We start from the raw sequence: 15,752 nt of genomic DNA, 5'->3' as shown, positions 1-15,752 counted from the left end.
ACAACGTCCTAATTACGCAGAAGCTTCTTCGTGTACACACACACACGGCATGGTGGTGGGGACTGTTGTCAGCGTCTTTGACCCTTCTTTCTTACTTCAAAGTTCACCAAGTCTTGTGAACTCAACCCCTGTCCCTCCCTCCTTCCCTTTTCCAATTTCATTTTCATCTCAAACCTCACTTTCTCATCACAGATTTCACAATTTTCCTACATAAAAATACAATAATGACAATAAGTAGAAATTTCTCACCAAAAGTAATACAAAATTCATTGACTTGCCTCCCCAGTCTTCCCCCAACTTATCGTAATTTTAAGGCTTTTTTTTTTTTTTTTTTTTTTCATACTTGGGTACCCCTCCATCTCTGTCTCAATTCTCTTGCTGCCTGCAGCAGTTTTATTTGAAATTGATGACCCCCCACGTAAGGTTCTAGCTTCCAAAATAAGAACTCACAGAAGAACCAGCATTTGGTTATGGTATAAGTCATTTGACTGCTATTTCTTTTGGTCAACTTATTGGTCAATTTGCTTATGAGCTTCAAGGGTATAATGCAGATCAACCAGTACTTTAGAGGGGTTATTCAAGTGCATGTGCATGATTGAGGAGGATGGTCAGCATGGAGCGAGTGATTTCATCTTTCATGCTTTTGTTTCGTCTTTGGGCAATTTTTTTGCTTCACTTGGTGCTCAAGGTTTCTGGCAATTCAGAAGGTGACCTTTTGTGCTTACTTACTTGGTACTTGACATGACGATTTTTATTTCATTCTCCTGTTTATGTTCTTTTTGTTGCCTTTCAGCTGTATTGTTTCTGGCTCGTGTTTTTGAGTGAGTAATAAAACTGGTAGAGGAGTTAGTATGCAAAATGGAAACACAAATTAGGGGAATTAATTGAACTGGAAAAAGTTAGAGGACCAAATTGAAACCAATCTTTAATTTAGAGGACAAAAATACTAATGTTGCCTGTTGAAAATTTCTATGGTGTATTGGGCTTTAGATGACTAACTTGAGGAACTTGGACTTCATGTGTTTTTACTTCCTGTATTTCCCACAACTTCATTAGAGCAACATAAATGTTGACAATTTCATACTAAGGATGTTCTTAATTGCGCGTGAAATACTTCTATGGCAGGTGATGCCTTGTTTGCATTGAAGAACAGTATGAGTGATCCTAACGAAGTTCTTCAAAGTTGGGATTCTACCCTTGTCACTCCTTGCACATGGTTTCATGTTACTTGCAACACTGAAAATAGCGTAACTCGTGTGTAAGATATTTATGTTATTTTTACTTGTAGTTTTATGAAAGTATGTACACAAGGTGAAAAACAATTTTTGTCTGGCTAGTGATCTTGGAAATGCAAACCTTTCCGGTGAACTTGTTTCGCAACTTGGTCAACTCCCAAATTTGCAATACTTGTAAGTTATGAAACAGAAAGATTTTTCTCAACACTATTTCTTGATTGATATTCCATTAACTTTTACCTAGAATTTTATATTGTTTGGCTGAAAGTCTGAAACAGATGTGATTAGGCAAGGTTATTCTAAAATCCAATAAGATAACTGTGTTGTTCGGAAAATTTCCTAATTGTTCTTTTATACATCCGTTACTTTATGTTAATGATATGTTGATTATATCAAGTAACATTTCCTTAATCAAGAAGTTAAAATATTAACTTAGCAATTGGTATGATTATTTGAAAAGAAAGAACTAGGGGAAATCCTTGGTATGGAGATTCACATGGACCATCAAGCAGTTAAAGTATTGTTATCACAAAAGAAATACATTGAAAAAGTGCTTGAAATGTTTAAGATGATTAATTGAAAACCGTTTTACACCGTTTGCTGCATATTTTATGTTATATCCAGACCAGACCTTTGCCCATGAACAAGGAAGAGATGAATTGTATGTAACATGTTCCTTATACTAGTGCAGTTGATAGCTTTATGTATGCTTTGGTGTGCACTAGGCCTAATTTGGAACATGTTACATAGAGTAAACATATAGCTAGAAATAGAATGTTGGTGTGCACTGATTCAGATTATGGTGGTGATCTGGATCAAATATCTCTATCTAGCTATACCTTTACTGTACGTAGTTGTGCTATCAATTGGATAGCTACACATCAATTAATTGTTGTATTACCTCCAACTAAAGAAGCACATTTTGCAGAAAGCCAGCAACAGATGGTGTGAAATGAGGCTATTTGGTTTAATGTTTTAAATGTACCTTATATTTTCTGTAGTTGAATTTTTACCATATTAACTGCTATTAGATTTTAACCTGTCATAGCATTGATACAAATATGTTATGCAAATTTTAGTTCTTCATTAGACCTTTTCCTCTACCCAAATCTAAATATTTTTCTTTTCATTGTCAGGGAACTTTATAGTAATAATATAACTGGGAAAATCCCAGATGAGCTTGGAAGTTTGGCAAACTTGGTGAGCTTGGATCTTTACGTGAACAACATTACTGGTTCCATTCCAGACAGCTTGGCCAACCTTAAAAAACTACGCTTCCTGTATGACATGCTTTCCTTTATCTCATATCTAAAATCAGCAAAACTTATTTAAATCAGTTTCAATTTTGTTTCATCATTAGCATTCATAAGTCTTGCTTTCCCATATAAAATGGTGGAAATTATGCATCCAAAACATAGCTATTTCAGTTTCCAACACATCTTGTTACTTTGAGCAATTGTTCAAGAGAAGTATCATTCTACATAATCACATGAAATAGATGCTTATTATATCACACATCACCACACTTGCTATTTAATGATTGTTGTCAAGTCTTGTTACTCTATCTGACAATAGTTTATTATATGTAAACTAAATGGTTATGCTACCTGAACTAGGCGTCTCAACAATAACAGTTTGTCAGGAAAAATTCCTATGCGTTTGACCACTGTTACTACACTGCAAGTGCTGTGAGTTTTACTCCTATATGTACATACATTGTTATACTAACGTTGTACAAACATTTCTATACTGGCATTGTGTTATTTTGTGTAACCTGACACTATGGTCATTGCTGAATCTAGTGATTTATCGAACAACAACTTAACTGGAGATGTCCCAACAAATGGTTCTTTTTCATTCTTTACTCCCATTAGGTTGGTACAAATAAAATTGTTTATTTCATTAAGCACACATTGGGAGAACCACACTACTATTTGAAAGCCCAATATAAACCTCACATCAGAATCCCATATATTTTTTTTATGTGGGACACATTACTAATATTATCGAGGGATGACAAATCAAAATTTTACTAAACCCTTTACTTGTTGCAGTTTTAAGAATAATATTTTATTGAATCAAACTGCTCCAACTCCATCAGCTCCTACACCACCACAAAATCATTCAGGTTTGTTGATATTTGTTTTATTGTTTGTAATGAATTTAATTTTTCAAAGAATAACCTGACCTAAAATCATATGCTAAAAATATAACACTTAAATTACTCTCTCATGCAAGTCCAATGTGCTTGAAACATGGACAGAATATAGTCTTGCAACTAAAATTACAAGAAAATCAACTTTGTTTTAAAATTGTAAGATGAGGAGCAAAAATCACACCACTTGGTCTACTAGAATTTGATACCATGTAAAATAAAACCACTAAGAGAGGCAAAGGCTCAATAACAAAATGTTATACAAGTCGAAATTAATATTATGTTAAAGGTTTTCAATTTGGTGGCATTTTACGTTTGTTTCTTTAACAAGCTACATCCACTCTGCTCCTTTCCGTACTACTAATTTTCCTTCACCCTTTGCTTCCAAAGAGAAAGGAGAAATGAAGGTATTGATAATGGATAGGTTGTATGTGCCTTTTTTTTTTTTTTTTCAAATGCTTATTCCGAATCCGAAATTTTGGTTTTTTTTCTTTTCAAATTGGGGTTCTATTTTTAGTTTCTATTTGGTATCCTCATAGAATGACACTCATGGTCAAGTTCAAGAAAGGGAGTTGATGGCAATGTTGAACTCTTTTCCATTCTATTCAGGATGAAAAGTTTTGGAATTGAGTTATAGTTTCCCCATTTAATTCTGTTAATCCTTATAGGTAATGGTAATAGAGCTATTGGAGCCATTGCTGGAGGAGTTGCTGTGGGTGCTGCACTATTATTTGCAGCCCCTTTAATTGCACTTGTTTATTGGAAAAGAAGGAAGCCACAAAATTATTTCTTTGATGTTGCAGGTTAGTGGAATAATAGAAAAGATGGAATATATAAAAATTTAAGTTGCATATGATAACAATAACTGACTTTTGCGTGTCCTTCACTGGCAGCTGAGGAGGATCCTGAAGTTCACCTTGGTCAGCTTAAAAAGTTTTCACTGCGTGAACTGCAAGTTGCAACAGATAGCTTTAATAACAAAAACATTCTTGGTAGAGGAGGATTTGGCAAGGTTTATAAGGGACGCTTAACAAATGGTGAGCTTGTAGCTGTAAAAAGGCTTAAAGAAGAACGCACCCAGGGTGGGGAGATGCAATTTCAAACTGAGGTGGAAATGATCAGTATGGCTGTGCATCGAAATTTGCTTCGCCTGCATGGTTTTTGTATGACACCTACTGAACGCTTGCTTGTGTATCCTTTCATGGTTAATGGAAGTGTGGCTTCATGCTTACGAGGTACCCTTATTAGCCTACTCTATTTAGCCTCTATTGAAAAGGATTCACATGACATGCATTTCTTCGTTTTACTAATTTACTTATACGTGTTTCTCAGCTAATTATCTTTTCTCTCATATCCTTTTTTTTTCCTAGTTATGCAAGCCTTACTTTTCATGTCAAAGGTTTGTTTTGTATTTTTTTTTTTTTTGTAAAATAAAATCATGTATGCTTGACATGTGATATAGCAGGGCACATTCACACAACAATGTGGTAATATATCAGTACTTAAATCTGATCTAGTATTAGGTGCCAAAATTTTCCACACATTCATCCAATTTTATTTGACCACATCCTTTAATGCGATCAAAATAGAGAATCCTAATCAGCTTTTCTTCCAAATTGCACAAAAGAAAATAGTTTTTCTACTGTTAAATTTCAAATTAAAATTGTTCTTATTCATATTGATTATATATTTTGTAGACCGTCCGGAATCAAAAGCACCACTTGAATGGCCAACACGAAAGCGTATTGCCCTGGGAGCTGCTAGGGGGCTTTCTTATTTGCATGATCATTGTGACCCAAAGATCATTCATCGTGATGTCAAAGCTGCAAATATATTGTTGGATGAGGACTTTGAAGCAATAGTTGGAGATTTTGGTTTAGCAAAGCTCATGAATTACAAAGATACTCATGTTACTACTGCTGTACGTGGTACTATTGGCCATATAGCCCCAGAGTACCTCTCAACTGGAAAGTCCTCAGAGAAGACGGATGTTTTTGGATATGGTGTGATGCTTCTTGAACTAATAACCGGACAAAGGGCTTTTGATTTAGCACGACTTGCCAATGATGATGATGTTATGTTGCTTGATTGGGTAGGAATTATCTTATTACTAAATATGCTGTTAGTACTTTGTTCAATTAGCAGACATGTATTTTCCTAAATATTATGAGGTTTAAGATAATCCAATTAAAGGAAATCATACTTTTAAAGGAAATATTTTTGCATCAAATATCGTTAATGTGAATTCCAGTTTTTCTCATGAAGGTGTGATTGATAAGTTCAGTACAAGACAAGGTGTCATCTTTTTGTCATTTTTATACATTTCTAGTTGAAGTTTTGAAACCTCTTTTTATTTCCTATTCTGGTTTTGGTTTTTGCTTTGAAAATAAAATACAAAATTGATTTGGTTGTTCCTATTTCTGTCCTGGATTATGGAATCTCATTTTCCAAGTTTTTGTTTAGTTTGTTTGTGTTACATCAGTTATGTACTGATATTATAGCATCAATGGCTAATGATTTTTGTTTTGAAATGGCATTATTTTGACCCCAGGTGAAAGTACTTCTTAAAGAGAAGAGGTTGGAAACACTGGTGGATGCAGATTTAGAGGGGAATTTTGAGGAGGGGGAAGTAGAAGAGGTAATCCAGGTGGCTTTGCTCTGCACACAAAGCTCCCCTTCGGAAAGACCCAAGATGTCTGAGGTGGTGAGAATGCTAGAAGGTGAAGGTTTGGCAGAAAAGTGGAATAAATGGTGGCAGAAAGAGGATATGATCAAGCAAAATTTCGATCCCAACAATTTCCACACCACTTATTGGCCACTATTAGACTCAACTTCAAATGTTCCACCAGATGAACTATCAGGTCCTAGATGATCTTTGAACAGAAAGAAATTTTTAAATAATGAAACGTTTAGCATAGGGAGAGACGCCTTGTGGAAACAAAAAGTTTCTGTCAAAGCTTCATAATGTTGGTTTAATGCACCGCATAATTAGTGTAACATGCAGTGAAGGGTGCATAAGAAGCACTTTGATGACAAATTAAAACAGCTTGTGTCTGGATATTTCTAAGTCTTTGACCACTGTTACTTCACTGCATGTTCGATGAGTGTTACTACTACATTTTAAATAGATTTTCCATGAACTATGTAGATGGGTTATAGTATAGTTTCATAATTTTTTTTTTTTTTATGTGTAAACTGACACAAGCCATTGTGGATTGTGGAATTTAGTGATTTATGATACAACTAGTTAAACGGAGAAGTCCCAAGTCAATGGTTATTATTCGATGATTTTACTCCCACCAGTTGGTATTATTGAAGGATGAAAGATAAATTTTTGGCAATGTCTATAGTGATTGAACATTTGAACCACTGTCAAGTGTACTTTCTTTTATATTTCATAATTATAGATAAATGGAAAAGTATTTAGCAGTCGTATTCACCCAAATCACGTAGAGAGGTAAATTCACTAAATTGTGTATAAGCTTGTTTAGTAAAAGTTTACATACAAGCTTTAGTAGAAAGCCTATTAAAAAATAAGCGAAGTTGATAATGTTTTATAAAATTTATTAAAATCAGATAAAAATAAGAGGATAGGTATGCTTAGGACATGCATAACAAGTTGATTAAAAAAAAAGGATATATATATATATATATTTATGTGTATTAGCTGATAACAATTAATTTCAATTATTTTATTTATTTTTTTGAGTTTCAAAATTCTAAAATAAATAATTAAAAAAATTTATTCTCTAAATTTCTTGTTAATTCTCACTTTTAATTTCTAAGCAAATTTTATTTAATTTTAATTCATAATTTTTTCCTTCAAGAAAAGGAAATATTGATGTCAAGACCAAAAATGTTAGGAGCAGGAGAGCGAAAGTTCAAGTTCAAGGACTAAAGCTAACAAGAAATGTTAGAAACACTCTTTTAAATATTTATTGTCTATTTGATTAAAATTTATTGAAAAATACAATAATTAATATATCTCACATCTTATTTAATAACCTTCTCATCTGAATTTGCGATTTTCAATAATTTTAACTAATAATAAAGAGTAGATTAAAAAGTGTGTGTTTAAGAGTATGTTACTAATATTTTTCAAATATAAATTAGCAAGTATTCAAGGACTAAAACAAACAAAAAAAATTTCTCCAAGTGAAATTCAACAAAATTTTTAGAACTAAAATCATATTTAATCTTAAAGTATATATATTAAAGTGTTTTAGTTAATTAAAAATATTTTTTTTTGTGATTTAATAAAGAAGTATAATTCATTTTCAATGATTGACTCATTCATGTATAAATAAAACAATATCTTCAATCATGACTCTATACACTAATAATATACAATTTTTTTTAGTTTTAATCATTCAAATATAATCTAATAATACATATTTAATTATAATTTTTATTTATCATAATAATAACAGTTTTCTTTGACACATTTCCAGTGAAAAAAAATAGGAAGACCAACCATGAAGGCATCTAAAAGGAAGAAAAAATTATTTATAATATTTTACATAAGTGATACCTAAATTGTTCTTATATTTAATTTTCTCTTCTATCTTATTTATTCATATTTATAAAGTCCGCAAAATTGTGAAACAATTTCCATATTTTCTAACCCACAAAGGAGAAATAAAAAAAAAAAACTTAATCAAAGAGATCAAGAAATTAGTAAAGCAAAGAAAAACAAATCTCAAATAGTTGATACCTGGCGCTGACTACAATGATCACAAATCAGTAAACACAAATGATATCTTAATTATGCAGAAAAAGCTTTGTATATACAAAGCATGCATGGTGGTGCGTAGTGGGGTGACTCGTATGCATATAGTCTTTGTCTTCCACTTTGAGCCTCCTTTCTTACTTTAAAGTGAACCACTCTCTCTCCTTCCTTTTTCAATTTCACTTTCATATCAAAGCTCACTTCTCATCACACTTTTCATAATTCACCTATAAAAAAATAAATAAAAGAATAACAAGTAGGACAGATTTCTCGGCAAAATAATGCATCATTCATTGACTACCTCTCCGGTCTTCCTCCAACTTAATTACCAAAAGTTTAAGGCTTGTACCTGGGCAACTCCTATCTCTCCATCTCAAAACTGTTGCTGCCTGAGGTAATTTTTTTATTTGAAATTGATGACCCCCACAAGGAAGAGAAATTGGAGCTATCCAGAATTCAGTTATGCTATAACTCCAAGTTGACTGCTATGAATTTGTTTTGGTTAATTTGCTTAAGAGCTTGAAGGGTGTAGTGGAGATCAACTAGTACTTATGAGTTATGAGGGAGATTCAAGTGCATGTGCATGACTGAAGAGGATGGTCAACATGGAGCGAGTGATTTCCTCTTTCATGCATTTGTTTCTTCTTTGGGCAATTTTGGTGCTTCACTTGGTGCTCAAGGTTTCTGGCAATGTAGAAGGTGGGTGGTGGTGACCTTTTGCGCTTACTTACCTGTTGCTTGACTTGATGATTCTTTTTATTTTCCAGTTTTTTGTTGCTTTCAGTTGTATTATTATTTCTCTGTTTTAGAGTGAGTAATAAAACTGGAGAAGGAGTTAGTATGCAAAATTAAAACACAAATTAGGGGAATCAATTGAACAGAAAAAAGTTAAGAGAACAAAATTACTAATATCATTGCCTTTTGAAAATTTCTATGGCGTATTGATGCTTTATATGACTGACTACTTGGGTTGTTTGTCGGTTATAATTTATAAACTGAAAAATGTTTAATGTATGCTTGGGGAATTCTTGGGGAACTTGTTTTTACTTTCTGTATTTGACACAATTTCATTAGAGCAACATTAGTGTTGACAGGTGACACCTGTTTGATTTTTTACTTCTACCGATTTAATATATCAAGGATATTAATAATTGCGTTTGAATTTTTTTCTGACAGTTGATGCCCTGAATGCATTGAAGAACAGTATAAGTGATCCTAACAATGTTCTTAAAAGTTGGGATTCTACCCTTGCCACTCCTTGCGCATGGATTCATGTTACTTGCAACAATAAAAATAGTGTGACCCGTGTGTAAGATATCTAAGTTTTTTTTTTTTTTTTTACTTGTAGTTTTGTGTAAGTTTGTGCATATAGTGAAAGACGTATTTATGTTTGGCTAGTGATCTTGGAAATGCAAACCTTTCGGGTCATCTTGTTCCACAGCTTGGTCAACTCCCAAATTTGCAATACTTGTAAGTTGAAAAGTTATGAAACAGATAGATTTTGCTCAAAACTATTTCTTGGTTGACATTCAATTAACTTTTACTAGCAATTCTAGATTGTTTGGCTTCTAAAAGTCAATAAGATGACAATGTTATTTAGAAAATTTCCTAATGGTTCTTTATATACTTGTTAATTTATGTTAATGATATGTAAATTATATCAAGTGACATTTCCTTGTTCAAGGAGTTAAAAACTCAACTCAGCAATCAGTTTGTTTGTTTGAAAGAAGGAACTAGGTGTAGCTCAGCAAATCCTTGGTATGGAGATTCAGAGGGATCATCAAGCAGGAAAACTATCACAAAAGAAATACAATGAAAAGTACTTGAAATGCTTAATATGATTAATTGAAAACATGCTTCTACACCGTTTGCTGCACTTTTTTTAGTTATATTCAGACCCTTTCCCACAAGCAAGGAAGAGATGAATTGTATGTAACATATTCCTTATACTAATGTAGTTGACAGCTTTATGTATGCAATGATCTGCACTAATTTGGCATGTTACATAAAGATATATCTACAAATAGAATATTGGAGTGCACTGATTCAGATTGTGGTGGTGATCTGGATTGAAGATCTCTTTCTAGCTCTATGTTTAGTCTGTGTAGTTGTACTATCAGTTGGAAGGCTATGTACCAATCATTTGTTGTATTACCTACGACTAAAGTAGCACATATTGCAGCAACAAATATTATGAATGTGGCCACTTGGCTTCAAGGTTTGTTTAATGAATTTGGTCTAACACAAGATGCTCTTGTTGTATTTTGCAGTAGTGAAGGTGCCTACACACTTGACTAAGAATAATCGTTATCATATCACAACAAGACCAGCTAACATCACTTTATTTTAAAAGTCGTTGATAACGTTTTAGTGCAAGAGATTCACATGTTCAATAGTCCAGCAGATATACTTACTAAACTACTTTTGAATGTCAAGTTTCAACATTGCTTGGAATTGGTTAGCCTTTACCGCACTTGCCTGCCCCTTAAGGCTTTATATATGGTGATGAACAGCTAGTTTAATTTGAGTGAAGGTGGACACTATTAAGTGAATGATTCGAATTCCTCTCTTTAAAATCATTGATACTAATGGTTATAATTTAATTTTCATATAAATCATGATGCATTTGAATAGCCCAAAAGTTTAATGTTGCATGCAAAAGGTGGCTAAGCTATTTAAATTTTTTTTCATCAACTTGTAAGCTCATCATTTCATATTATTTCATTTCTTTAAGAGTTTTATTTATTCTTTATCCATGTTATTGCTGGAGGATGTGTTACTTTCCTTATCATAGTGGATTTACACTGCTTTCATTATATTTACTTATGTTCTTCTATTGATTCAATCTTGTACTTTTGCATGTAGTGCATGTTGGGATTATTTTTGTGGTATTTGTATGAAGGGATATTTTATGAAGGTTATTTTTATAAGGTTATTATATAAACATACTCCACAATGATGAGATATTGTCCGCTTTCGACCTAAGCCCTCACGGTTTTACTTTTGGTCATTACCCAAAAAGTCTCTCAATCATTGAGAAATATGTTTGTATATATATAAGTTGTTGTTATTTTTTGTCTTATTTTATCGATGTGAGACTTGTTGGAGTTATTTTATTAGTATTTGTCTGAGGAAATATTTTATGAGAATTATTTTTTTATAAGGTTATTACACAAACATATTCCACAATGATGAGATATTGTCCGTTTTAGGCCTAAGCCCTCACGGTTTTGCTTTTGGTCATCACCCAAAAGACCTCTCAATCATTGAAGCATGTTTGTATTATATAAGTTATTATTTTTTGTCTTATTTTATCGATGTGAGACTTGTTTATATCCTAACAGTGCACTTACCTTGACAATTTCCGTAGTTCAATTTTTACCATATTTAGTTCTATTAGATTTTAACTTGTCATAAAATTGATACAAATGTGTTATGTAATTTTTATTTCTTTATTGGACCTTTTTCTCTACCCAAATCTGAACATTTTTCTTTTCATTGACAGGGAACTTTATAGTAATAATATAATTGGGGAAATCCCAGATGAGCTTGGAAGTTTGAAAAACTTGATTAGCTTGGATCTCTACTTGAACAACATTACTGGTCCCATTCCGGACAACTTGGCCAACCTTAAAAAATTGCGTTTCCTGTATGACATGTTTTCCTTTATCTCATGTCTATAATCAACAAAATTTATTTATTAAATCTGCTTCAATTTTGTTCCTTCGTTTAGCATTGATAAGTGTTGCTTTCCCACATAAAATGGTGGCAGATAATGCACCCAAAACATGGTTATTTCAATTCCATTACATTTTGTAATATACTTTAAGCACCCACCCACCACACTTGCTATTTAATGTTGTTTGTTGTCATGACTTGTTACTCTTCTCTGCCAATAGTTTATTATATGCAAACTAAATGGTTCTATTCCATAAACTAGGCGCCTCAACAATAACAGCTTGTCAGGAAATATTCCAATGCTATTGACCACTATTGCTTCACTACAAGAGCTGTGAGTTTTACTCCTATATCTATATAGGTGGCTATACTATTGTGTTATTTTGAGTAACCTGACATCATGTTCATTGTTGAATCTAGTGATTTATCCAACAACAACTTAACAGGAGATGTCCCAGTAAATGGTTCTTTTTCAGTTTTTACACTCATCAGGTTGGTACAAATAAATTGTATGTTTCAATAATCACACATTGGGAGAACCACACTACAACAAATAACCTATAACGACTATAGTAGTAGGAAAGCCCCATATAAACCTCATATTAGAATCTCGTATTTCTGATGTGGGCCACATTACTATATTATTATTGAGGGATGAGATATCAAAGTTTAATTAAACCCTTTATTTTTTTGTTGCAGTTTTAAGAATAATCCTTTATTGAATCAAACCACTTTGACTCCACCAGCTCCTACACCACAAAAAAATCCTTCAGGTTTGTTCATATTTGTTTTATTATTGGTAATGAATTTAATTTTTCAAAGAATAACCTGACCTGAAAGAATATGCTAAAAATATAGCTACTAAATTACTCTCATGTGAGTCCAATGTTCTTGAAATGTGGAAAAGGGGCAACAGCCAACAATCAAACTCTACATCACTAGGTCAACTAGAATTTGATACCGTGTAACTTAAACCACCAAAAGAGACACAGACTCAATAATAGTGTATAACTCAAAATTAATACTATGTAAAAGGTTTTCAAATTCAATTTTGTTTCTTTAACAAGTTGAATCCACTCCATTCTTTTCCTTGATACTAATATTTTCTTCCTCCTTTGCTGCCAAAGGGCAGGGAGAAATGAAGGTATTGATAATGGATAGGTTGCATGGTTATATTCCAAATGCTTTTTGTTTTTATTCTAATTGGGGTGCTACTTTTGGATTTTTGTTTGGTATCCCAACAGAATATATGTCACTCATGTTGAACATTACTCTATCATATTCAATGGGAAGCAAAGTTTTGGAATTGAGTTATAGCTTCCTGTTTAATTCTGTTGATCCTTATAGGTAATGGTAGCAGAGCTATTGGAGCCATTGTTGTAGCCATTGTAGCCATTGCTGGAGGAATTGTTGTGGGTGTTGCACTGTTGTTTGCGGCCCTTGTAATTGCACTTTATTGGAAAAAAAGGAAGCCACGTGATTATTTCTTTGATGTAGCGGGTTAGTTGATTTATAGAAGAGATGATTATATATATATATATATATATATATATTAAGTTGTATATGATAACCATAACTGATTTTTGTGACCTTCACGGGCAGCTGAGGAGGATCCTCAAGTTCACCTTGGTCAACTTAAAAGGTTTTCACTACGTGAATTGGTAGTTGCAACCGATGGCTTTCATAACAAATACATTCTTGGTAGTGGTGAATCTGGCAAGGTTTATAAAGGACGCTTATCAGATGGTAGCCTTGTAGCTATAAAAAGACTTAAAGTGGAACGCACCCAGGATAGGGAGTTGCAGTTTCAAACTGAAGTGGAAACGATCAGCATGGCTGCACATCAGAATTTGCTTCGCCTGCTTGGGTTTTGTATGACACCTACTGAACGCTTGCTTGTGTATCCTTACATGGTTAATGGAAGTGTGGCTTCAAGTTTACGAGGTACCCTTATTAGTCTACCCTATTGACACATTCAACCAATTTTGTTTCACCACATCATTTAATGTGATCAAAATAGAGAATACAAATCAGCTCTTCTTCTAATAGAACAATATCAATTAATGTGTGAAACTTCAAAATGTTTTTATGTATATTGATCGTATTTTTGTAGACCGTAGGAAATCACAACTACCACTTGAATGGGGAATGCGGAAGCGTATTGCTCTTGGGGCTGCTAGGGGGCTTGCTTATTTGCATGATGGTTGTGACCCAAAGATCATTCATCGTGATGTCAAAGCTACAAATATATTGTTGGATAAATACTTTGAAGCAGTCATTGGTGATTTTGGATTAGCAAAGTGTATGAATTATAAAGACACTCATGTTACTTGTTCAGTACGTGGTACTATTGGCCATATACCACCAGAGTACCTCTCAACTGGAAAAGCTTCAGATAAGACTGATGTTTATGGATATGGCGTGCTGCTTCTAGAAATAATAACTGGACAGAAATCTTTTGCTTTAGCACAACTCGCCAATGATCATGGTCTCTTGTTCCTTGATTGGGTTGGTATTATGTTTATTACTAAAGATATGCCATTAATTATTAGTACTTATTGTTCAATTGGCAGCCATATGTATTTTTCTTAATATTATGAGATTAAAGATGATCCAGTGGAAATGGAAGGAAATCATACTAATGAAGGAAATATTTTTGCACTAAATATTATTGATTACAATTCCAGTTCTTTTTATTTCTTGATTGCTCATGAAGGTGTAATCGATAAGTTTAGTACAGTGTTAAAGTTCTTTTTTATTGTTGTTATACATTCCCAGTTGAAGTTTTGAAACCTCTTTAGTTCGCTATTCTAGTTTTGTTTTGTTGTACAACTAGTCTTTGCTTTGAAAATAAAATACAAAATTGATTTGGTTGTTCCTATTTCTGTCCTGGATTATGGAATCTCATTTTCCAAGTTTTTGTTTAGTTTGTTTGTGTTACATCAGTTATGTACTGATATTATAGCATCAATGGCTAATGATTTTTGTTTTGAAATGGCATTATTTTGACCCCAGGTGAAAGTACTTCTTAAAGAGAAGAGGTTGGAAACACTGGTGGATGCAGATTTAGAGGGGAATTTTGAGGAGGGGGAAGTAGAAGAGGTAATCCAAGTGGCTTTGCTCTGCACACAGAGCTCCCCTTCGGAAAGACCCAAGATGTCTGAGGTGGTGAGAATGCTAGAAGGTGAAGGTTTGGATGAAAAGTGGGATAAATGGTGGCAAAAAGAGGATATGATCAAACAAAATTTCGACCCCACCAATCTCCACACAACTTATTCGCCATTATTTGACTCAACTTCAGATATTCCGCTAGATGATGAACTACCAAGTCCTAGATGATATTTGAACATAAAGAAACTTTTAAATGATGAAACATTTAGCTTATTTTCCTGTCATTTATTGGTATATATTGCTTTCTTTATAGTCTTATTTAAGGATAGCAAATGGATGGATCGAATAATTTTTTTAAATATATTATAATGATTCAGATAAAAATAATATATTAATCTATTTACATCCATTAAAAATTTACAAGGAGAATGATAATAAGGAGGATGCATATAGACCTTCTGTGAATTCACCACGAAGGAAGATACTTTTAACATCCATTTAATAAAGCTTCTATTTACAAATTGTAACAATAGCTAAAAGACTACAAACAAAATGTTACTCGAGCCACGGGAACAAAAGTTTTCTCGTAGTCTATCCCATATTCTTGAGTATATCCTTAACTACTAAGCAAGCTTTTTAACACTCAACAAATCCATTAGAATGAGTCTTAATTTTATAGATCCATTTGCATCCAACTGGGGTCTTATTAAGAGGAAGATTAGCAACTAAGTCCTAAGTGTAGGTTTTCTCCAAAGCATGGATTCCCTCAAACATAATTTGTTGTCAAAGGGTCAGTACTAGCCTCACGATAAGATGAAAGCTCGTGCAAATTCACAATAGCAAA

General features: G+C 33.1%; 2 protein-coding genes across 11 annotated transcripts; both read left to right on the top strand.

Moving 5' to 3' along the window:
* Positions 1 to 9: 9 nt before the first annotated feature.
* Positions 10 to 6,673, top strand: LOC109804868 (BRASSINOSTEROID INSENSITIVE 1-associated receptor kinase 1). Of its 8 annotated transcripts, none has more exons than XM_020366762.3 (12): positions 10 to 473; positions 540 to 707; positions 1,126 to 1,258; positions 1,338 to 1,409; positions 2,372 to 2,515; positions 2,852 to 2,923; positions 3,038 to 3,109; positions 3,290 to 3,363; positions 4,059 to 4,193; positions 4,284 to 4,625; positions 5,088 to 5,482; positions 5,942 to 6,673. In XM_020366762.3, the coding sequence occupies exons 2-12, from the start codon at positions 605 to 607 to the stop codon at positions 6,260 to 6,262; spliced, it is 1,863 nt and encodes a 620-aa protein (XP_020222351.1). In that variant the 5' UTR covers positions 10 to 473; positions 540 to 604; the 3' UTR covers positions 6,263 to 6,673. The 8 variants fall into 8 exon arrangements, with proteins under 8 accessions (XP_020222351.1, XP_082924833.1, XP_029128563.1 ...); XM_083068707.1 differs by having other exon boundaries at positions 11 to 473; positions 552 to 707; XM_029272730.2 differs by lacking the exon at positions 1,338 to 1,409 and having other exon boundaries at positions 11 to 473; positions 552 to 707.
* A 1,546-nt stretch (positions 6,674 to 8,219) lies between these two features.
* On the top strand, positions 8,220 to 15,226 carry LOC109804866 (BRASSINOSTEROID INSENSITIVE 1-associated receptor kinase 1). Of its 3 annotated transcripts, XM_020366756.3 has the most exons (12): positions 8,220 to 8,513; positions 8,636 to 8,818; positions 9,296 to 9,428; positions 9,518 to 9,589; positions 11,625 to 11,768; positions 12,060 to 12,131; positions 12,218 to 12,289; positions 12,497 to 12,570; positions 13,145 to 13,297; positions 13,400 to 13,741; positions 13,911 to 14,305; positions 14,813 to 15,226. In XM_020366756.3, the coding sequence occupies exons 2-12, from the start codon at positions 8,716 to 8,718 to the stop codon at positions 15,134 to 15,136; spliced, it is 1,884 nt and encodes a 627-aa protein (XP_020222345.1). In that variant the 5' UTR covers positions 8,220 to 8,513; positions 8,636 to 8,715; the 3' UTR covers positions 15,137 to 15,226. The 3 variants fall into 3 exon arrangements, with proteins under 3 accessions (XP_020222345.1, XP_082924832.1, XP_020222346.1); XM_083068706.1 differs by having other exon boundaries at positions 8,220 to 8,818; XM_020366757.3 differs by lacking the exons at positions 8,220 to 8,513; positions 8,636 to 8,818; positions 9,296 to 9,428; positions 9,518 to 9,589 and adding an exon at positions 9,608 to 10,576.
* Positions 15,227 to 15,752: the final 526 nt, after the last annotated feature.

The sequence above is a fragment of the Cajanus cajan genome, chromosome 2 (assembly GCF_000230855.2).
Source record: "Cajanus cajan strain Asha chromosome 2, NIPB_CcT2T_4, whole genome shotgun sequence".
Lineage (NCBI taxonomy): Eukaryota > Viridiplantae > Streptophyta > Magnoliopsida > Fabales > Fabaceae > Cajanus > Cajanus cajan.
Note: the sequence above shows the minus strand (reverse complement) of the source record. Positions and strands in the feature narration are given on the sequence as shown.

What these genes read in the sequence shown, in the direction of transcription:
- LOC109804866 (XM_020366756.3), top strand. Translation starts at nt 8,716, where the DNA reads ATGGTCAACATGGAGCGAGTGATTTCCTCTTTCATGCATTTGTTTCTT. An exon ending in CTTAAAAAATTGCGTTTCCT is followed by an intron (nt 11,769 to 12,059) that starts GTATGACATGTT and finishes TCCATAAACTAG; the next exon opens with GCGCCTCAACAATAACAGCT. An exon ending in TCAGTTTTTACACTCATCAG is followed by an intron (nt 12,290 to 12,496) that starts GTTGGTACAAAT and finishes TTTTTGTTGCAG; the next exon opens with TTTTAAGAATAATCCTTTAT.
- LOC109804868 (XM_020366762.3), top strand. Translation starts at nt 605, where the DNA reads ATGGTCAGCATGGAGCGAGTGATTTCATCTTTCATGCTTTTGTTTCGT. An exon ending in GTTACTACACTGCAAGTGCT is followed by an intron (nt 2,924 to 3,037) that starts GTGAGTTTTACT and finishes TGCTGAATCTAG; the next exon opens with TGATTTATCGAACAACAACT. An exon ending in ATGTTATGTTGCTTGATTGG is followed by an intron (nt 5,483 to 5,941) that starts GTAGGAATTATC and finishes TTTTGACCCCAG; the next exon opens with GTGAAAGTACTTCTTAAAGA.